The 23199-nt window shown below is 40.6% G+C and overlaps 3 gene segments (V, D, J or C); all 3 read right to left on the reverse strand.

The window, feature by feature from the left end:
• Positions 1 to 2543: 2543 nt before the first annotated feature.
• LOC114492094 lies at positions 2544 to 3301 on the reverse strand. The segment is given in 2 exon segments: positions 2544 to 2997; positions 3250 to 3301. Coding segments are annotated over 2 exon segments (357 nt in total).
• Positions 3302 to 13815: 10514 nt separating this feature from the next.
• Positions 13816 to 14458, reverse strand: LOC118498164. The segment is given in 2 exon segments: positions 13816 to 14240; positions 14327 to 14458. Coding segments are annotated over 2 exon segments (495 nt in total).
• Positions 14459 to 18889: 4431 nt separating this feature from the next.
• On the reverse strand, positions 18890 to 19597 carry LOC118501563. The segment is given in 2 exon segments: positions 18890 to 19278; positions 19478 to 19597. Coding segments are annotated over 2 exon segments (417 nt in total).
• Between the last annotated feature and the right edge of the window lie 3602 nt (positions 19598 to 23199).

Raw genomic sequence — 23199 nt, forward strand, 5'->3', positions numbered from 1 at the left:
TTTACTCTTAACATTCGTTCATGAATACATGATGATTATAAAATAAACTTTAAGCAAACCCTCAGGGTTTATTGAATTCTTATTATGTGCCTAACCCTGTGTCAAGAGCATTAAGAAATAATGATGTATACAAGGTAAAGTTCTGTCCTTATGGAGTCTGTAATGTATTTGGGAAGGAAAGTTTGGTAACTTGAAACAACAGCAAATGCTTCAGGAAGGGGAGTCACTAAGAATCAGATTGTTGGGTTCAGATTCATGTATGACATTGGAACAGAAGGAATTCAAGGCTCCTCATCTAGAGAAGAAGCTTTGGACAAGCTAGAGCTTTAAAGTGTTTATGATTTGACCAGTGTGAAATGCACATGAAAGGGAAATTTGAGTGAGTGGAATACCCTGAAAAGAACTTCAAGGGCTTAAAGTGTGTATGCGTGAGGAAGAAGAACAGACTAACTGGAATAGAGGCATATTTTGGGAAGAAGTAAGAATACACTTTAAAATGGTAGAGGTTGAGCAGATGCAGAAAATTTAGATTTGTTAGATAAAGTTTTTGTGCAGCCAAAAGATATGCCAACACATGTACAGAGATTGGAGTTTTGTAAATGTGATCTATCTCACCATTATTTTGAAAGATAAGGTGACATCTCTTACTTTACCAATGAATTACTCAAGCACCCATCTGATCTTACTAGCAATCCATAAGGTTCACCTTGAACTCTTTTGCTATTTTTCTATTCAGTTTTCAAAGAATCTCTATTTTAATTTTGTTTTTCCTCAAAATAGACCCTGAAACAAGGACTGAGGTGAAGTTAGTTTATATAGGAATGGATCTTAGGGAGCAAGAGTCAGAAAATGCATAGGGAAAGACTGGGGGTTGATATGCTAGGATCTTCCAAAAAGGGTGTAGAAGAGAGAGGAAGAAATTATGTAGAGCAACATTAAGGCTCGATTCTGCCAGGATCTCCCAAGAAGGACACAGAATTCCTTTCAGGATTATCAGCTGGAACTCAAGCAGCTAGTCCATTTACCAGTCCTCTTTCATCACTGGTTAGTGCTTGCCAGCAGGGTTGGTAATTCCCTCTCCTTGTAGGCTGAGTGCACTCCTGAGGAGTCGGAGAAGGCTGTGGGGTAGAAGGTAAACGTTGCAATGTATGCCACATACCTAGTGTTGGATGATCTCTGGGATGAGGCTGAGAGTCCACAGAATTGTCTACTGCAGCTATTGATAAAATTAGAGGTAGGCATTTGGATGAGATATTGAGTTACATGTGCTCTTACACTACTGAAATGCATACTTGTCCCATGTATTTTTTCACTGTGTTACTGAGTCTTCAAGGTTGTGGATGGCTGCAATGTATTTAAAACACTTCAAACAGGAGAGTTGCTGGACATGAGGTTCAGGCCACACTTTAACAGGTATCAAAGCTGTATGATAGCCATCTTCTCCCTCTTCCTCCACACTCTCCAGATTTCCCCTGATAGCACTTGAGCAGAGTTAGCTTGCTTGACTGATGGGGTGCCCCAGACTCTTCATCAGTGAAGGATCTCAGGTCTTTATCACTTTGATCTTTTCAGGCCTTGAAGCAACAACTGCCACGTGCTGTTTCTATGGGGTGTGGAAATACCCAATATGAATTACTGAAACTACAGACATATTCCTCCCCACCCTCACTGGGTGACAATAACCTGTTTCTTCATAGCAATCAGGGTCAGTTACCCCTCCAAGTCTAATAATTCTTTTTTTGCTTGTTGGACCATTGGCACAACTTCAAAGACACCTAGGTCATGTCCATAGTTTTGCTGGAACCCTTACTGAACCTTGTGGTAAAAGCCTTCATCCTCTGGGAACTAGACCTCTCTAATGCCACAGACTAAGTTGTGGAAAAGAAATGGCAAATTCTGAGTGGGTTATGGGAGTGACATCCGAAGAGTCTAGTCCACATTCATTTGTTAGTTTCTAAACTTGTATATTTTAGGTTAGATGATGAAAGTACCCATATATCAACCATTGGCTCAATAAATAAGATAGCTTCCTGCAGAATAACATTCCAATCACTAGGAGTTGCCCCTGAGTGGCTTCTTAGCTGAGCCTTTAACAGGCCATTCCATCATTTCTTCTAGATCATCTGCCCTAGGTACCAGGGCATAGGTCGTTTTTTAGGTTTGAGGATGGACCAGCAGATCCTTTCCTAGTTAAGCCTCTACTGTCACACATGTTGTGTTGAAACATGGGTCTTTTGTTCTGTGGAGATTCAGTCTGGGACATGGATGGGACAATAAAATTGAAAATATATTTTTAACAAAGGCTTCAATTACCAAAATGGTAAAATTTAGGATTCTTGGAAGTATGTTGCTCTCATGTAAATTATAAAGATGTTTTGGAAAAAAGAAGTGCTCAGGAAGTGTAGTCTGTCACACACACCATACAAAGGTATATGATGTTTACATGTGATATATGTATGAAGATATTTTGTAACACCAGAAGACACTACACATGCTATTATTTTTTAAAGGATTACAGATTGTAGACATTCATCTTCCTTTGTTTCTTATACTCAGACAGAAGGAGCTTTTATTCCCAAAAGAAGACAATGATTTTCTATGTTCCTGTTTCCCCAACCACTTCTCCCCTCCCCTCCTGACACCAGTGCTGTGGTCTGAGGTTTCTGTACGCCTCTCCCTGTCACTCATCTCACTGTGCCTCCATGAGAGCACAGAAATACATTGCTGCATCCTCCAGCTGGGAGTCTGAGATCCTGAGGCCAAAGTGTTTGCTTGCTTTCTGGAAGTTCGCAGAGAAGCGATTATTCGTTGCATTTTGTTCCTTATAAGCTTCTTGGCGGATAATGAGAATCATCTGCCCACTGGGAGGCTGTTTGTACCAGAACAAATAGTAATCCCTGTCACTGGTGTCATAGGAGCAGGCCAGGGTCACAGTCTCTGTCTCTTGCACAGACATTTCTGGTTGAGGCTGAGTGACCATCTGGGCCATGCTGGATCCTGTGGGGAGGAAGACAGAAAGGACTGACTACACTGGGTGTGACACCAGACAGACAGAGCAGGCAGGCTCACAGCTGGCTCCCATCCCCACCTGCCTTTCTCTTCTTGACCCAAACCTCAGGTAGAACCTGTCAACTTTTGGGCTCCCCATAGCTGGGCTCTGTGAGGCATGCAGGTCCTGTGCTGTTAACCTCTTTTTGCTTCTGAGCCCCATTGGAAAACATTGTAAATGAAGACCTACACCTTCCTTACCCAGACAAGCAGAGACCATGGCTGCCCACATCAAGGTAGCAGCCATCATGCTGACAGCTCTCCTGCAGAGTGAGAAGTCTGTGCTCTGTTCTGCTCCTGATGCTTCTCTGTGCTAATGACAGGAAACACTGTCACAGGTGGGAGGGGGACAGTGTCTCAGTGAGGAGTTTTCCCAACACTTTTTGGTCTTTCAGAAAATACACCCTTGATTATAATTTTAAATGAAAGCAAATAATGTTTTCTGAGTTCTTTTATTCCAGGAGGAAAATACAGAGGAAGGAGCTGGCAAATTAATTTGTGACAAGACCTAATCTTGGAGAGGAGTTGGGACCTGCAATGTCAAGCAGAAGTGACAGGTTTCATTTGTAACAATGGCATACTCTAAGTTTTCTTTCCTTTTTCAAATAAATCTGACAAAGCAACTATGATATATGTGAACAATTAATTATGGGCAATAAGAAGACATTTGTTGTAGTTACATTTTCAATTTTCATATTTTTATAAATTCTCAAAATAAAGAATGAAAAAAGATTTTTATGAGTGAAAAGAGCACTGACTAGAGCAGAAGCTGTTCACCTCATCTCCAGTTGAGCCTATTTTCCCTCAGACACTTAAAGAAAATAAGTCCTTGTTGGTGCTGAATTAGGAAACTCTGAAGAACTATTGCAAGAGTTCTCATCAGTATAAATTACCTCAAACTACTCATTAAGAATTGCTCTCACCTCTTATTCCATTTTGAGACAATATTGTGAACAAAACTCTTTTTTAAAGAAAACATACCATGAATCACTAGCATTTTGCATTTCCAAAGGGATTGATGGAGTTGGATCCAGAGTTGGATCCTTAGCCATGCTGATGGGGTCCTGTTACACCAGGTACTGTCTGAGCAGCATGGTTCTCCATGACACAGTGGTTAGGGGCTTAGCCTCTCCACTCAGGTGTGCAGGGAGTCGTGAGAGCTGGGACCAGCCCGGAATGAGGCTGCAAGAATGTCTTGTGCCCCCAAACCCAGTTTGATAGCAATGGAAGAAGAGACAACAGAATTTCTTCTAGATCATCTCCATTCTTGTCTTATGATTTGAATTCCTATAGCTTTGTTTTGGATCTCCAAAAGTCATTTCCAATATGAGGATTTGTGTAAGCAGTTTGTGTGCAAGTGATTCTATCAAAGAACAGTAGGAAGTGAATGAGGGAAGGGAAGAAAGCCAATGCAAGGTGTTGTCATCAACCAGTTATTACTGTGGGCAATTGGAGCTTAACCCAGAAGGGTAGGTCTGGGATTCAGGATAGCATGCCCTCTGGAGTTTTCCCAAGTGAGGTGAAGGTGCTGGAACAATCCATGAACTCACTGTCCACTGCTGACTGAGGGCTGCTTTAGGACCTCAGGACCATCTTGAAGAATAGCTCCCCACCCTCTCCTGCTTCAGCTGAGCCTTTGTTGTTATTCCACACTCTGTTAGACTAGTGGTTGGTGGATAACAGTCTATGTAGTAGGGTCAGTATATATATCCAATGGTCACACACCCACTGTCCCACCTTCGTGTTACAAAGTGGGTCTGTTGATGCGGAGGGACGGGAAATCCTTTGATGATCAGTCAGACACTCTGAGCCCTCAGTTTGTGCTGCTGTGTGTGGCCGTGTGGGAGGGAAGGCAAACTCACACCCAGATAAGTCCTTGGGTAATAAAAGAGGCCTGTCACCTCCAGGGTGGAAGTGGTCCAATGTAATCTACTTTCCAACAAGTGGCTGGAGATTTCCTTGAAGGGGGATTCTATATTGAAAGCTCAGTGTGATATCTACTGCTGACAAGTTGAACTTTTGGCAGCAGAAGCAGCCACATCCAGCTTGGTGAGAGAAAAGCATTCTTCTGGGCTAACAGAGAACCTGTATTCTGTCACCTTTGCTAATCTGGTCACAGGTCTATTGTTTAAGCACTGAAGTGGACAGAGGCTGGTGACATCCTCTGGACAGATTGTCCTGCTCACGTGGTTGCTCAGTGCTTCCTCTGCAGGCAATGCTCTCCAGTGGGGATGGATGTAAAACATAAGGATCCCAACAACTTGTGCCCAAGCACAATTTCCCTTCAGTTCATGGTCACCCTGAGTGTGACTCATCCTCCTCCCACTCTACCTGCCCAGGGTTCTGACCTTAGAAAAGACAGGATCCTGGGATTTTTCAAAGACTCGCTGTTGATAACCTCTGGTCACACCCCTTTGACTCTTCTCCAGTCGTCTGGTTGACCTTTTCCGCCTCTTAAGGAGGAACCAGAATAGCTGTCATATTGTGCTCTCTTTTCATGGTGTTCTTCATAAAATTTTTACCAGTTTCCCCCAGGTTTTAGTACTTGACCTTATATGTCAGTCTTTTCAGAATTTCAAAATATATTTTATTTCATTATTGAAGTTGATGGTCATGTCTTTTAAGATACTGTATTTTCAAAATATTTGTAAAAGTCTACAAAGGAGTTCAATGGAAAGAATTTTACTTTGTTCTTTTCATGCTCAGTCCTTTTTGATATTAATCCTCACGTTGTTGGACTAGTTTTAACAGAGTAAGAACTTCACACTGAGAAACAAAATACATTAGATGGTATTTGACAACATTATTTATCCCTGTGCATGTGGTTTCAAGTAAAAAATATTTGACATTTTGCTATAAAAAGCCCCCCACTTTTCCCTTTGCTCAGAACAAAGGTACAATCAGTGTCCTGGAGTCCTTATAGGGGGCAGTGCAGGGCTCTGCAGGGTTTAGGTGCAGGTGCAGGTGCAGGGGCAGGTGCCGCACTGTGTGCTTGCTGCACACAGGAACGTGGTGAAGTCAGGGAGCAGGGAATCCCTCACGTGCAGGGAAAAGTGCCGGCCTTCCGTGTCAAGCCTGGCTGTGAGTTCTCTGCTGATCTTCTCCTTCTCATTTGATTGCATTTGTATCAGGTTGCTGAGGCCTTCCCCAGGATCCTGCCTAAACCACTGGAAGAAATCGAAATTGCTATCTGTGTAACTACAGTTCAGTGTGAAGCTCTCTCCTTCCTGGACTTTCAGGAAAGCTGGGCTCTGTTCCACCTGTGCTTGTTGGTTTGCCCCTGTTCAGGAGAGTGAAGAGGTTTTTGTGCATAAGGAACTGCTTTTTGTTCCCCTTGGCTGTTTTATATTCCTTAGAATAAAGCCCAGATTGTCCCTGGAATCCTGGTATATTTCATCAGCAGAGGGGTCCCATTTGTCTTGCTTGGCCCTTCCCACCCCTCTCACTCTCTTTCACTCCCCCTCACTCACAGGTTAGCTGCACACACAGGAGCATCAGTGAAGCTCCCAGGGGAATCTCCATTCTTGCTTCTTCCTGGAGCCTCTGAGGATTCAGTTAGGAGGCTTGGAACTGGCCAAGTTCAGTGGGCTTTGATCTCTGCTCCAGATTCTTCTGCTCCTGTTTGTGTGGACACCCCTTGTGATCTTCATTCTCTTGTCACAGCCAATCAAAAACTCACTTGTGACATTAAGGCCGTCATTGAAAATACTCTCTGGCTGCTCCTGCTTAGAGTTGCAGCTTCCAGGCAGTCACTTCTGTCAATTGAAGAAACACTGCCCCCATGTGGTCTGAACTTTTTCTATTAAAATTTTTTTTTCCATTTCCTCCTTAGTACAAGGTAACTCATTATGATCAGTTAAAGGAAATTAGAACACACAGAGAGGGAAAAAAAGAAAACAAAAAGATAGACAACAAAACATAGTCTCAAAATGGTCTCTGGGGATGACTGTCTGAATATTCTTAGTGCCTGGTGCTCCCTCCTCACTCTCCTCACCTTCATGGACCTCTGTGCGGGTCCTTTGCCTGAATGACTCTGTGCTGCATTCTGAGGGGCATAAATAAAAGGTTGGGAAAAGAACTGGATGTTTCTGGTTAGGGTCCACTGTTCTTTGTTAAATTTCTTAACCTGAACAGTTTAAAATTAGTCAAAAGAGTTAGACCTCTCCCAAATTCTCTCCAAAAACATAAAGAAAGGACCTATAACACCCTTTTTAAAAATACATTCTCAACTTTGACAGATCAATCTTGTGTCTGCTAACTATGAGAATGCTAATGTTTTTGCAAATATCTAAGTATTTCTTACATGTAGATATGGGCATCTATTCAGATTCTAGTAACTTCTCATATTTTATGTATTAGATATATGAAACTGTGTTTTATGGTCTCCTATATTTTCAGCAAGGATTTGGGATTCAAGAAGACTAGAGACTAGGGAAGAATATGCTCCTCTATTCTATGCATCCGGTCCTGACTCTGGTGACTACAGGAACCTACGTAACCACATTTTCTCAGCTACATTTCCTGGATAAACTTGGCTCTAGCAAGCCTATTGCCATCCTTCCCTCCCTTCATTTCTTACTGTGGGCCTGAGGTAAGAGGCTGAAAGTCTGTGATGAGTAAAGAGCTGTGATCTTCTTTCCTGTTAATTGTGTATATCTGTCTTCCATTCTTCTTTATACATGAAGTGATGTAAAATAGGGAGGCTGCTCCTTCTAGCTTTGCCCCTGGAGCCCAGTGTAACTGAAGCTCAGACTGGAGTTAGCACCCCCTCAGAGGTGCAGGCCTGAGATGAATTGTGCTCTACCCTCTCCTGTCCTCTCATTGCTGCTTAAGAGAAAAGAGCAGGCATATGGGGCAGTCGCCAGAGCAGCTGGTTTTTTGCAAATTACTACACTTTTCTGGGTATACAATTGTTCTTTTTCTCAGTCCTAACAGTATCAAATCATGTCAAGTCTGGCACTGCAGAGATGCCAGCAAACCTAGGTGGCTTAAGATTTTCTCACTACTGATGAGGACACTTAGGAATGTTTTCAAAGAAAAGAAATTTAGTCTGAAAAGAGAAGGAGTTGTTCTAGTTGTTTGGAAGGAGTAACATTTACATGAGAATTTCCCTTGGAATTGTCTTCTCCCCTGTCTCAGATGTGGTGATGTTGAACTTCCAGATCATCACCAGCAGGAATGTACCTAGTGAGAGGTGATTAACAACTTTCCCAGACAATGACAGACAAGGGTTGTAGCAGGTCAACAATAAATGTTGAGTGTTTGTTATGTAACGTTTATTCACCTTAACCCTTTGGGATGTCTAATAAAATATACAAAATACAATATGCTGATTATATAGTTGAGGAGACTAAAAAACATGTATAAAACTAACTCTAGGGGGCAGTGCATGATAAGCATCAGCATTTACCACAATGAGAAGCAAAATACAGGAACAAAGTATTCGCAGTTAAGAGGAAATAGTTTTCCCTGGCAGCTGGCTCAGCTGGTTGGACTGTCGTCCAATACAACGAAAGGGTGTGAATTTGATCTCCGGTGGGGGTGTGTATGGAGGGCAACTGATTGATTTTTATCTCTCGCATTGATGCATCTCTCTCTCTCTCTTTCTGTCTCTCCCATCCTCTCTCTCTCAAATCAATAAACATATCCTTGAGTGAGGGTGAATGTAATAAATACATATTTAAAAAAGAGTAAGTAGCTTAATAACTAACATAAGAGCTAAGAAGAAAGATCATAGGATCAATTCCATTGATGCAGATACGTCATGTAACAAAATACAACACTTTGATTTTAAAAACACTAAAAAAGAGTTAATAATTAATTCCAGAGCATAAAATGCATATGCCACATTCCCAATTCAGCACCTTCTTATGCAGAAATGCTAGAAGGTTTCCTGCTAAAGTTCGGGGAAAGACCATGATGTCCTGTCACTTTACCCCTATCCAACACTGTGTTGGGGCGACTAGATAATGCTGTCAGCCCAGAGAAGATAGTGAGAAGCATAAGAATTGGAATGAAAGAGTTAAAATGTCATCTGCATGTTTGGTTTATCTACCAAAATGTCATCTGCAAATGTCATCTGGTTTATCTACCAGAAAAACCTAAAAAAAGGGAAGAGAAGTCACTACTGAAAAACAGATTATAACAAGAAAGCAGTTTTAAAAATATATTATTCTTATGCAAAAACAAAAAAGGTAAAAGAAAATGTGGAAGAAAAGGGAACGTTTTCTTTTTAAAATTTATATTTATTGATTTTTAGAGAGAGAGAGAGGAAGAGGGTGAGCCATTGATTTTTTGTTTCACTTAATATGAACCCACAAAATTGATATCAGGATGACATTCTAACCAACTAGGCTGCTCAGCAAGGGCTGAAAGAAGCACATTTTCTGTTCCATAAATGTAAAGAGAGAAAGAGAGACACAGAGAGAGGAGAAAGAAGTATTTTAACTGTAAATTAAAACTAGGCAGACAGGTCAATTAAATGCAATAGCAAATCAAATATTATGCCCACCTGAGTGTGGAAATTTAGTGTATGATAAAGTCAGCATCTCCTCTCATGGGGATGGTATGGAGGGAATGTTTTCCAGTAAGTATATTGTAATAACATATATCTCTTCTAGATATGGGGAATGAATGTAATTGCCATAGTGTCCCATTTTAGACAAGTCTTCATGTACAGGTTCCTGTGTTTATGCATTCTTTATACTTTTTCCTGTATTCTTTAGGACTTTCCAAGCAAAGATAATTCTAAAGGAATCCAAATGTGTGTATACACATAGTATGCTTGTGATCCAGATGTCATGCTGCTTTTTCTTTCTTATTTCTCTTCCTACTTTTTCCTTGCCTCAGATGTTGGGAAGGCAGGTGGGAGAGAGTAAGGGACTCTCCACTCACTCTTTTTCAAGCTGAGTAGCCTTGTCTCCTTGGTTGTTGAGACTGCTCTTCCTCTACGTGACCAGCTCCGTGGTGTGGAGGAGAGGTTCTTATCTTTGTCTAGAAAGGGTGGCAGGTATCTCATGATAGTGTTAGTGGTTTCTTCAGGGGCTACAGTGCACTCACCTGCATTTTCCTGGAAGGAATGACCAGCCCCAGGGGCAAGCCCTTCCTCACCAAACCCACACTTGGACACTTCACAGCCTGTTGCTGTGAGGGCTTCTACCTTGTGGCACCTATTAGAGACAGGTGTAGGTTCAAGCGAGTTGGTTCAGAAACTAAACAGATTCATAACTCATAGGAAATTCATGGAAAACTGCTTCAATAAAAGGGTAAGAATGTAGGTTAGTGCACCTACTTTTAGCTCTGCTTTCCCCTGCATTTGATATTTGCCATAAGAACCTGACATTCTCTGCCAGACCTCAACTCTTGAAGTCGATGGAGTCTGGACCAGGTGCCCCCAGTTGATAAGTAGATCTCTACTTCCCACCCCCTAGAATCTTAAAAGTTTATATAAAAGCATTAATTGGGTTCAGTTAAATACTCCATCCTGATGTTCTTAACAACAGAGTGCTCACATCATAACTAGTAGAAGAAAAGAAAAAGGAAATTCACATATATACTAATAAGAGTGTGAAATACTATATTTTTATTTGAAAGCAATCAAAAAAATGTCTGTAAGAAATAAGGATAGAGATATCCTTTGATCCAATAATCCAACTTTCTGAAATTTATCCTAAAGATATAAACTGTATAATGACTAATATAAGGTATAGTCATTTATCACAGCAATACTTTTAACCTGAGAAAACTGAATTATCTATTAAGAAATGCTTGAAAAGATTATTGTTCATCCATACTGTGGATAGTTAGACATTACTTAAAATAAATGAGTTAGAATAATATCTATGGACCTTTAGGGATTCCTATGATTATTCAATATGAAAAACAAACCAAGTTATATATATATATATATATATATATATATATATATATATATATAAAACTTCCAGTTAATTCCAGTTTTTTGAGGTGACCCACTATATCTCCTGGAGGGTAGGCCGCTTATAGCAAGTACAGGCTTCCTCTGCAAGGTGAGTGTTCCTGGAACCCACCTGTATCAGTGCACCAGCTGGCGTTGCAGTAAGGGACTGCATTTGGCTTCAGTGAATTGTTTCTGAAGACTCTTTCAACACGTTTGTGCATTTCATGACAGGTGATTTACGAGTGCACCTGCCCACACTGCTCTGAGTGGTCAGTTTTTGACCAAAAATGCATGACCTCCTCCTCCCCCTCTTTATTCACCAGATCTTTCCCTGAGCCACTTCTCTGTTGTTTCACGGGAAGAAAAAATCCTCAAAGGGAAACATTTTCCTGATGAGGAAGAGTTGAAACAAAAAACACAAAAGGCAGAAGCACAAAAAGCATCAAAATCAATGATTTCAAAAACTGTTGAGCAGTTGAAAAAGTGTCTCCATTTGTATTGCATCAAAATGGAGAGTACTTTGAAGGTGACTGAAGTGGAAATATTAAGAATAAATACTCAATTTTTTATAAATAAATTCTATTTTTTGGGATTTCCCCCTCATACACTGCTAGATATATCAATAAAAAAACAACAAGCATATAAAGCGGCCAACCACTATATACATGGCTGTATGTCTGTCTGTGTTTGTGTCAGCAGGGAGAATGGGGAGAAGGACTCTCACCAGGTTATTAATTGTTTTTCTCATAGGGATGAGAGAGAGTGGGTGAGGATTAACATTTTCTTTATATATGTCACTACTGCTTCATTTATTACAATCAGCAGTATTGCTTTTACAATTTGAATATATCAGGAGTTTAAAGAAAAAATAAAAATAATTAGATTAAGAGAAAAGACTGTTTTAAGGAAATCTGCTAAGTTTAAGGGTGAGAGTTGATTTTAGGCCTGTGGGCTGAAAACGTTCAGTGCATGTAGTGGGAGATGGCTTTTCCTCCCACACGGTTACCCGTTTCCTCTCCCTGCTTCAGTCAAGCTGCCCACAGTTTCTGATCTTCCTTTCAGTTCAGGGTCTGTGGGTCTCCCACCTGATCCCTGTGGTGGGTGAGTGGGGTACAAGCTCTGAGGTTTTGTTCTTACAGTTTTTATTGTTCCCCTTCACTACGGGCATTCCTAGTGCACAAAAGCACTCCCCTGAGTCTCCCGGCCTCACAGCTGAGATGGAGAGAAGAACAGTCCTGGCTGCTTCCTGCAAGTTCACAGAAAACCCTCCATTCCTGGAGGCTCCTGAGCTTTGAAAAAAATCACTTGAAATATCTTCCCACTGGGATGTCACTAAAACCAAGAAAGAAAATAGATTAAAATATCTGCAAAACATTTGCAGCTCAGAGCACTCATTGAATATGAATGTAAGCTTAACATGTTTATAAATATGTACTCGGTATTTTACTTAACTAGATGGCAAGAGCATTTCCATGTTGTTAGTCTTATTAACAAATGGTTCATCAAATGGTTGTACAGCATTCAAATTCCTCTAAATGGTTAAGAAATATTCACTAGACAAATATTTTCTTGTCTAAACATGGTTTTTCTACTTAAAATGAGTGCTTAATGTAAATTTTGAGAAATAAATCAAATAGAGGAACTATTTAATGAATTCTAAAATCCCTTTCCAAGTAGTTCATTATGTAAAGGTTTGTACCAATACACTATATTACTACCAACAGGATATAAAATAACAATGTCCCACAAACTGAAGCTAAGGGAAGTTACACGTTACTTCCCTTAAATTATCTGATGCTTTGTGACAACACTCCCCAATATTCAATTTTTAATAAAGTTAGCTTTAAGCACAACTTTGAAAATTATTTTCTAAACACAACTTTTTTCTGATCTTTATTTTAACTCAATTTTCTTTTTGGTAGAAGAAAACACTGGTAAAACTCTGATTTGCTGTCTCATTTCCAGGCTGTCATACTGGCTAGTGTGGTCACCCATCAGGCTGTGAGGCTGGTTCAGGCTCCTCTGTGACTGCAGAAGCCTGTTGTTCACAGCCTGGAAGCCATAAGGTGCTGGTGCTGCAGCTGACTTTGTGCTAAGAAAGGCTCTAAGTCTTTCTTCCGTTTTTCTGTGCCATCAACACCAGTGCAAGCAAAGACACTAGCCTTTGCACAGACCTGACTGGATGGGAGCTGTCTGTTAGAAGTGTGGGTGGAATCATGGCAATAGGAGGCCTTCAGCCCCAGGATTCCACTCACCTCAGCTGGCCTCCCATCTCCACCTGGAAAGGTGAGAGCTGCCACAGAAGCATGATGATAGTCACCAAAGCAATTTCTCTGTCTTAACCCCACTGCCACCCCAGCCAATGCCAAATCTTTTCCTCTTTCCTTTAGTCTTATGAGGAACCAATCTCTGTTCTTGTTCGCATCATGAGAAATGCCCAACTGCCCATGACTGGGAGCTGAGGAATGAGTGAGCACCTCAGGGTCCCCTGTCCTCTAGTGGCTGGGCTTGCTGGGCTTGCCCTTTAATCCCGGGCATGATGACTCCCTTTTCTGGGTCCTGGATGTGTACTTTTAGGGTTTTAATTATTATTATTGTTTTTGCCAATGTGGTACAAATGAGATCCTTAGATACCGAGAGAAAGGACCCTTGAAACCAAAGCAGTTATTGAGAAAGAGAAAAAAGGTATCCTTTACCCACATGTTAAAGCCGTGTCTCATAACAGCTTATAGAGTTATTATCTCTAATTTCAGGAACTGGAAATTTCAAAAGCTTAAACTATTTATTTCTTGCAATTATATAGCTATTACATAATTAGAGCAGGACTCTTCTGCTCCAATATCTCCTGACTACCATGCTGTGTCTTGAAAAAAAAAAAAAGCCCGTGTGAAGCTGTGAGCCACACTCTCCTTCCTGCCCTGCATGTTGTTCTTGCACAGCGGCCCTGTACAGAGCTCCCAGCGTGCCTCTCTCAGAGCACAGTAATACAAGGCAGAGTCTGCAGGCACCAGATTTCTGATGTGTAAATTTGTTTCTTTTGCTGTACTCTTTGAATAAAACTTTTCTGCAGCAAATCTGGCATCTCCTTTTCCAGAGTACCCCCATCCTCTGTAGAGAATATATTCCAGTGCCTGGTTTGGATACTGTCGAAACCAGTAGAGATTGACAAAGCCTTCAGATGAAGCGCTGTAATTACAAAGGAGGTCCATACTCTTCCCCTCTGTTCCACGTACTTCTGTCAGCTGGGGTTTGATCCAGGCTGCTCCCCCGGACCCTGCAACAGAAAACACACATCAGCCAAATGTTGTCCTGGCTGTCTCATGCAGAAGGGCAACTAGGGATGCAGGACAGGACTCTTACCTAGGAGGGCCAGTGCTAGAAGTGAAGTGAGGATAAACTTGACATTCATCATTGCTGATGGAGTCCCCATTCAGGAACTTATGTTATCCAGTGGATGCTTCAAACTGATAGCATCTCTGGGAGATCAAATCCTTGCAGGGAGATTTCTGGAGGGTTTCACCATTATTCACAGGTCAGAAGTGGGAGGAGCTCAACTTAATTACATTAAGAGATTTTTTTGAAGGAATAGAAAAACCTAGTTTTGCAGTGACTTTGAGAAACACTTGTTCTGTGTTTGAAATAATGTTAATACCCTTTAGGCTTATGTTTTTTTTATTGTCCACCTACTCAGGTGAAATGGGAAGTATAAATGCTAAACAGTTAACAGTGGTAATTTATGCAGGTTGAGGTTACAGCTGTTTCTTTAATTTTTTTTTACAACAAGTTAATAATAATCTTGTAATATTATTTTGGTGAGAAGTTACTCTTTCGTGATGTAAATTCGTTCAGTTCTTAATGCAGTAGGAAACAGGAAAGAGTGAAAAGGAAACTGCCCCCATACCAGCTGCATCACCGCGCCAGCCCCCCCGCCTTCCCCCTTTGCTGCCCACAACGCCTTCCAGAACAGCTGAGTTTCTTATAAATTGTAAGCTCTTCATATCCCTGAGACAGAGTGAACCAGTGAGGGGAGGACTTCACAGGTTTTTTTTATGTCTCAGGAATCTTCTGAAAAAACAAACAAACAAAAAACCCAAACCAACAAACAAGCAGACAAAAACTTTCCCACCAATGTTTTCTTTTGAAAGTATAGATACACCTGTCAGAATAATTTTTAAAGAAAAGAAGGGGAAGAGGAGTGGGGAAGAGGGAGAAGATGGAGAAGAAAGAAATGAACAGGGAAGGAAAAGGAAAAAGGAGAGGAGGAGGTTTCAGTCTGAAATAGCAGAGTAGCTTCTTCAGGTCCAGACAAGGGAGGGGGTCCTTCTGTTCTGATTAGCTGGGGGTGGGAGGATTAGCTAGGTGTGAGAGGATTTTCTGGTCTTGGAGTCCTGAGTTGTAAGTGGCATCAATGTCTGGACGGTATTTGTGGAAAGAGTCCATCAGGTGCAATGCAGTATAAAACTTAACTGATCCTAAATACCACGTGTTGAATGCTCACTAAGTGCAGGATGGCTGGGAATGGGTCTCAGGAGGCTTTTCTTTCTACATAGTCACTAGGGAGTCTTGGCCAGATCCCTTAGAGCATCTCAGGATCTGATTCATTATCTACCCAAACTAGGCAGAATTGGATTTTGCAGATGGCCCCCTTGTGCAGCTCACAACTAGTGCTAGTGTTCCAACTCTCCAAAGGAGGTTTTGCTCAGCCAGAGGCCTTTCCATCAATGTGCCAGATGCATATGTTTTGAGATATAAGCTCAGGACCTTGGATCTCATAAAAACATGCACTTTTCTTTAGCGTATTTCTTGAGGACTTTCAGGTGATATTGTGAAGAGACATGGGATATCCTGGATCCAGGTGCATCAGGCAAGAACAAAATGAAGAAGGTGATATGGAGAACCTTAAAAACATAACTGTTTAGAATTAGAAACATAATTGTTTAAAGGAAAAGAAAGAAAACAACAAAATCCTTTTAGTGGGAGTTAGAATAAGAACAGTAGAGGACCAGAATGGCGGCCTTGTTCTATTTCTTTAACTTAATATTACTCTACAAACACTCTTCAAATCATTTTCTAATCTTTACATTTTTTAGATTTGTTTTTAACACACTGGCAAGTTGATGGCTCAATCCAATGGCTGAATGTTTAAATTGTTTTACAGTTCAGGTTATAATACCTCCAGTTGCATGTTTCTTGCTTTTTCTTAGTGGATTTTCTTCTTAGGAAAAATTCAGTGAAATTCATAGGTTAAAATTGATAGCTATTTATGTAGCCATTGGCTAGGGAGATAAGGGCCCATTTTTATCCTCACGAGTTCGTGTAGCCAAGAATGATAGTGAGCTTGTAGAGGTAAAATCCTGGGCGAGCTTGTCTCAGACAGGCATTGCACTCAGCCTGTAAGCAGCAAGTCTCCCAAGGCCTGGGCGTCAGCTGCTGAGAATGACGCATTGATTTCCCTTAGGGGGAACCCTCCATCAGGCCCCATTTCTACCATGGGTGAAAGAAACATCTAAAATCATGAAATATTTTAACAGATTGAAAAGCAGATAAAATAATATGACTTCCTGACCCACTACATGAATTTAATGAATGTCAACTATTTTTCATAATTTATAACAACCCATCAGGGAGGCCTTCATGCCCATGTATTTAATGCATTGGAGACTAAGTCTCTAACACGTATTGTATATGGGAACATTTGTGGGCATGTGGACTGTACATTGCAAGGATAGGATGATTTTGATGTGAATAACAAGAGTTGGAACTGTGATTTTTATTTTTCAGCTTTGGTCCTCTATAAGCCTGACAGTTAAGGGTGGGGGAGGGGGATACGATAAAAATCCAGGTCATATATAACTTTGGAGACACATATCCAGTGCATTAAGGGCAGTCACCTGCAAGGTGATTGATTAGTCATTGGTCTCCTTCTAAATCTTTCCTTCCTAGGTCTTCAAGTGAAAAAATAAATATTTTGTCTTTCTTCTTCCTGTTGTTTTCACTTTAAAATATTTTCCTTAGAAACAGTAGATTTCCTGGTTCTATTTTAATGAAAGCCAACTTCTTCTTCCATCTTGACAACCTGATTTTGGGCTCTTGGTATAGATAGAAAAGGAAGGAAGTAAAGAAAATGTGCAAAGGTGTGTGCAGACTGAAAAATGGCATTACATTCTGTTCATTTGTATTTCCCCGCATTAAAAATTTATTTATTTACTTACTTTTCGAAGGAGGGAGAGAAACATTGATTGTTGCCTCTCACACAGGTCCAACTAGGGGTAGAACCTGCAAACCCAGCATGGAATTGACCTTTTGCCTCCCAGGACAACACCCAATCAACTGAACCACGCTGGTCAGGGCTTCCCTCCTCTTTAATGATTACCTGCCTTTTCCTCACACTAATTCCTCCTCTCCTGAGCAGTGAGGTCTAAACTGTGCTCAAATGCAATATGTTTTCTAACAAACTCAGGAGCCATGGTGCCTTCACTGTCTAAACTTTCCTACTGAGACAGGGTATTAAAAACACTCTTCTTGTAAGGTAGTCATTAAATCAAATATCAGGAAAAATAGGTCTGTTTATAACTCCAACATGTTCCCAAATTCAGGGACCATCAGTCTGAAGTGATCTGAAGGGCTAGCAGCAATCAAAAACCTTGTTTAATGTACTGTCATTTGATCATATATAGTTCTCACTGTAATCCAGCTGGACTGTGTCAGATAATAACAATATAACACTAGTTTCACCTTCCTTGGATTTTGACAGTTTAAAATGAAGTGTATTGTATTTTTCTGTTTCTAAAATAATGGTCAGTATTAGGTTCCTAGGTAGGTAATTTAAAAAATAAAGAATATTTTAAAGCAGCAAAACAATAAGCAGAGTAAAGCCCAGTGCTCAATAACAACTAATACAGCTACAAACTTTTAGGAATTACTTTATTCACATGTTAGTTTGGACATGTATTTTATCACATGTTAAACACTAGTTTTTCTAGTGTTTTATGTGGTTTTCTGGTTTATTTTGTGCTTGTATTGTGAGGAAATTTTTTCCCCTTGTGATATTTAACACAGGGCATGTAGTAGAGGAAACCCAGAGTTTGGAATCAGATAGATTTGATTTTAAATTTTATTAGGTATTTGTCTGGGGTGAGGGGAATCTTAATCTTTCTGAGTCTGCATTTTCTAATCTATTAACTGAGAACAAGAACCATGATCCATCAGAGTTATTTTGAAAATACAGTGAGGGAATACACAATATATAAAAATATACATTTCATTGAAAGAATATGTCATAACATAACTAAGTCAAGTTTATGTTAGTTTTGCATAACTTAGTTTTTTAGCTAATCCTTTTTTTTGGGGGGGAGGCTGCTTAGGTAGTAGGCATTTTAATTATGTGTAACATCGTGGGAAAATTCTGCCATGACTTTCGTGAAACACCTAGAATAGACAATGAGCCTAAAAGGATGAGAGGAAGAATACTGCAAGTGGGGAAGAAAAATTTTTGTTTGAATCAAGTGATGATAACTTCCTTTTTGTGTCCTCTATCCTTGGCTAATAGGTCCAGCAATAAAAGTTACTGGCAGAACACTACTTATATGTGTCTGTTCTAGGTGGGAAGATAAAACCAAAAATAAATAGGACTTTTCATGCATTCATGCTGTCAGGTGAGTCCAAGGTGGGTGGTGCACATACCAGGTGCTGGTACAATCCTGGTGAAAGGGCTTCCTCTCTTCCACACCCCATCATGGCTGGTAATGGAGTTGGTTTCACATGAGTGACCTTCTACAAACTTAGCTGCACTGAGTGCCATAGAAAAGCACAGAAAAGGTGGTGAATGCAGTGACATGACTCAGTCTGAGTTAGGACTCAGTAAACTGCATAATTGTCAACAGGGGCATGAGGCTCTTGACCAAGAGTTGCTTTTCTTTACAGCTTATTTTTGAGGGCACACCCAGTTTAGGAAGCTCTCCATCTAACAGTGGCAGGATCCTCAGCTGTAGCTTTTATGTATAGGCTGCAGGTGACTTCAGAGCACTGTGCCTGCACTGCACAGAGGTAGGTGGCTGAGTCCCCAGAATGGGTGGCTGTAATGTGCAGGGTGCTGAGACGTTCTTTCTTATCTAAGGTGCCTCTTATTCTTCCATTGTCAATCCCACTTGTAATTAGCCTAAACAGAAATGTGGGAGATTTTCCTTCCTGTTTATACCACAGTAGGCTTTGGAAGTTAGACACCTCATACCGGCAGTTGAGCATTGCATTGTCTCCCTCGCGGACAAGCAGAGATAGGGGGCTCTGCATCACCTTGTCATCACTGTACACCCCTGTTTAGGAAAAAGCAACACATAAACGTTAGGCAGAGAAAATGATATCAGGTCAAGCCTTCTCAGAGATCATGATTATTTTTCATTAAAACCATAGGTGATCTCAGATCAATCAAATCAAGTTCTTTTATCTGAATGTTCTGAGCAACAATCCTCAGTTTCCCAGTTGTCTCTGACCCTTTGTAGTGGAGCTACTCACAGCTCAGCTGAAGCCATAGGATTGCCAGTGAAGCTCGTGGCCACTTCTCCATCCTTCAGTTCTTGGGTTTGTTTTCCTGGGTAAAATGGGATTCACTGCCCTGAGCTTTTCTTCTTCTTCTTCTTTTTTTTTTTTTAAACCAACAGTCTCTCCTTCCCTCAGCATGTGCACAAATACACACACGGATGCACAGAAAGAGAAATACAGTTTGGCTATTCAGCCAACCAGATAAATAAGTATCATTGGGTCCAAATTCAAATTCAAGTCCCTCCTACTGAATCCCTCAGGGGAGTGAAAAGAAGGAGAACACTGCCACCTTGTGAGTAGGTGCAGAAAAGCTAATAGTTTGGGTTCACAGGTTTTATCAATGATGATACAGTCATTTGAAATTGCCTCACCCTTGAGAGACTGACTTCTCAAGGCTCTGAGACCCAACAGTGGGTCCACGGCTCAGTGAAGGCAGAGAGGAGCAGTACACCAGGAAGTCCGTTAGTGCAAGTCGAACCTGCACTGTGAGTGAAGGGCTGAAGCACTGTGGGGAGTTGGAATGGGGGATGAGGAGGGGAGAGAGCAATGGGCCTTTCCAGAAGCTGTTTTGAAAGTTCAATATTGATCTCATTATTTGGGAACATATATTTAGAAAGCAGTGTTTCTGATATACAGTGGGATTTCTGTAAATGCACAGGGTATATTTGGGTGCAATGCAGATGTTGAAGAGTTTTCTCTCCCGTTTCATCATGTTTTATTTTAAACAAAAAGCAAGCTATCTCCCCAGTAATCTTATTTCTAAAATTCACTGAGACCCTTCCCTCCCACTAAATACATCTGATTCTGTTCTCCACCTAAGGATCCATTGCTTATTCCATTCACCCATTCTATAAACTTCTATTTTCTTTAAATATTTGTACTAAATTTATGTTTTTACCAAAACATGACAACTCCACTTGGGAACACATTTTGCACTAGACATTACTAAGGTGTACTCGTTCACATGTGTTTGGGTAAGTATCCCTACATTGAACTGTGATGTGAGTTTCTCTTCTGTTTAAGCTAAAGGAAATGGAATTCTACTTATTCTAGCAAATAATAGTTTTGTGATTATACAATAAATACACTAGTAGAATAAACACACTAACATTGCAGGACATTTGTAAAATACAGAGAAGCACCAATAAACAAATAAAAACCATTCATAATCATAACTCCTATATCTCTAACATGCCACCACTAAGAACTCTCTTTTCCTTTGTTAAGAAAATATTAATAAAATAAAATATATCATCACCCTGGCTGGTGTAGCTCAGTGAATTGAGTGCTGGCCTATGAACCAAAGGGTAATAGGTTTGAGTCCCAGTCAGGGCACATGCTGGGGTTGTGGGCCAGGTGTCCATTTGGGGGCATGTGAGAGGCAGCCACACATTGATGCTTTTCTTTCTCCCTCTCTCCCTCCCTTCCCCTCTCTCTAAAAATAAGTAAATACAATCTTGTAAAGGGATAAAAATAAAAATATATATCATATAATTGTTAAAAATATTCAGTTCCTTTATTCACAGTCCAGGAAACTTTTTTTTTCAGAAACACTGTAAACTGTAGCAGTGCTGAGGAGCATGGCTCATGGCCCTTTGATGAACTCAAGTCAGGTGTCCACTCCACCTGCCCTTCTGGGTGTATGGTTGCTACAGAAACTCCTAACCATCCTAAGTGCCGAAGACACTAATTGGTCTTCTGCTTTCTGAAGGCACTGCAAGGTGGTATATTCAAGCTGGTTTGAGGGCTGAAGAGGCTTTTGCTGCAGAGTGGAAACCTGCATGGAGTCTGGAAATTTATGTGGAACAGACTTTGTGGGCAGTCAGGCAACATTCTGAGACTCATATAGAGATAGGGCAGAGAGTGGAGAAGACCATGATCTACTCTACTCTGGGAACCTAAACTGTGTCCTTAGCAGCTGCCCCCTCTTACTACTTGCCCACTCTTTACCTCTTTTTTGTATGGAGGGCCTTGGCATTGCATATCTGCCTCCTTTTTGATACTTCAATATTCCTTGGCTTCCCTCAAAAATCCCCTTTATACTTCACATCAAAAGTCTCATTATCTTCTCCTTTGTTTATTTGTTTCTCTTAGAAGAGCCTCTGTGCTCCATTCAAATAGAAATTTTTGCTTTAGCAATAGTAATGTGGAGTCTATTTTCTTTAGTTCTGGTGAAGATGAAATATTTACAATCCCTATAGACAAGGTCTGCTGTGACCCCACCCATACTGGGCTGAATGAGAGCAAAAAGTTATAAAAGAGCTAGATTGATTGGCTAGTCTGTCCCTTTTTATCAGCCTTTTTTCTTTTTGCGTTTTAATTTTTAAAGATTTTATCACTATACTTTCAAGTTCAGAGATTTTCCCTCAATGGTGTCCAGTCTTCTAACAAGCCCATCAAAGTAATTCTTCATTTCTAACACAGTGCTTTTATCCTGTAGCATTCCTTTTTGACTCTCCTTTAGGGTTTCCATCTTTCTGCTTACCTAGCCTTTTTGCATGTTGTCTACGTTATCTATTAAAGCCCTTAGCATATTAATCCTAGTTATTTTACATTCTTGTTCTGATAATTCCAACGTCCCTGCCTCTATGGTTTTGAAGCAGCTTTCTCTGTCTCTTCCAATCGTGTTTTATTTTTTCATTTGTTATGCTTTGTAATTTATTCTTGATGTACTGGGTAAAAGTAACTACTGTAAATAGACCTCTATCAATAAACTGGTGAGTTGTATGGAGAGAGGAAGTGTGTTTAGTCTATGATCAGGCACTAGTCTGTTAGGAAGCCTGTGTCTTTAAGGGGCACGTATGAAATCATGGCCACTTAATTTGGAGGTTCAGATTTGCAGACAATAAAACCCCCAAGTCAAAGGTGAATAGTTAAGCAATTTATTAAGTAAGAGCAAAGAAAAAGCAAGAAGTAAGAGCATACATCACCAGACGGGAAAAACAACAACACCCGAACAGACACTGGGGAATCCTGGAGGCAGCCGTATTTGGGGTTTGTCTGGGAACAGTTCCGAGTGAAGCATCCTTCCCTCATGTGGGATTCCAAAGTCTCACTGGAGGGGCTTTGCTTAAATATGTTTGAGACAAAAGTGGCCTCAAAATATGTTTGAGAAAAAGGCCAAGGGCCTTTTGTGACTCAATTGACTAACTATTCTCTTCAGGAGAATAGCCAGTCTTCCCCAAGGAAACGATCAGTGTTTACAGGTACTGAGTTAAAAATGGTGCTTAGTCTTCTGTGGAGCAGGGCTAGTTCTACCCCAGAGACAGCACACTTATATTTCATTCTTACAATAGAAGGTCACGGCTCAGGCATACACGGGGAGGATTCTTAATATTTTGTTAACCCGTCAATGCCTCTGCACTGAGAACTTCACAAGTGTTTTAAAATTTTTTTCTCCCCTGTTAGGCAGGAGACCATGGCTAAAATGGTCTTCAGTTAGTCAATTCCCTTTCCCAAATTAGTAGGTCTTTGATAGTATCCCAGCAGGTTACACCCTAGTTAACTAGTTTCCCCTAAGGACAGAGCTTAGAAGAACAGTGTAGAAGAACAGTGTATTCTACCAATTTTAAAAGTGTTCTATTACTCCTCACCCTGCTAGAAGCAGGAGGGAATGTTTCTCTGAAATTTGGGAGGAGGGGGTACTGATTGAGCTCCTGGAGATATTTTTCAAAAAATTCTGGCCACACCCCTCC

The sequence above is a fragment of the Phyllostomus discolor genome, chromosome 1 (assembly GCF_004126475.2).
Source record: "Phyllostomus discolor isolate MPI-MPIP mPhyDis1 chromosome 1, mPhyDis1.pri.v3, whole genome shotgun sequence".
Classification (NCBI taxonomy): Eukaryota; Metazoa; Chordata; class Mammalia; order Chiroptera; family Phyllostomidae; genus Phyllostomus; species Phyllostomus discolor.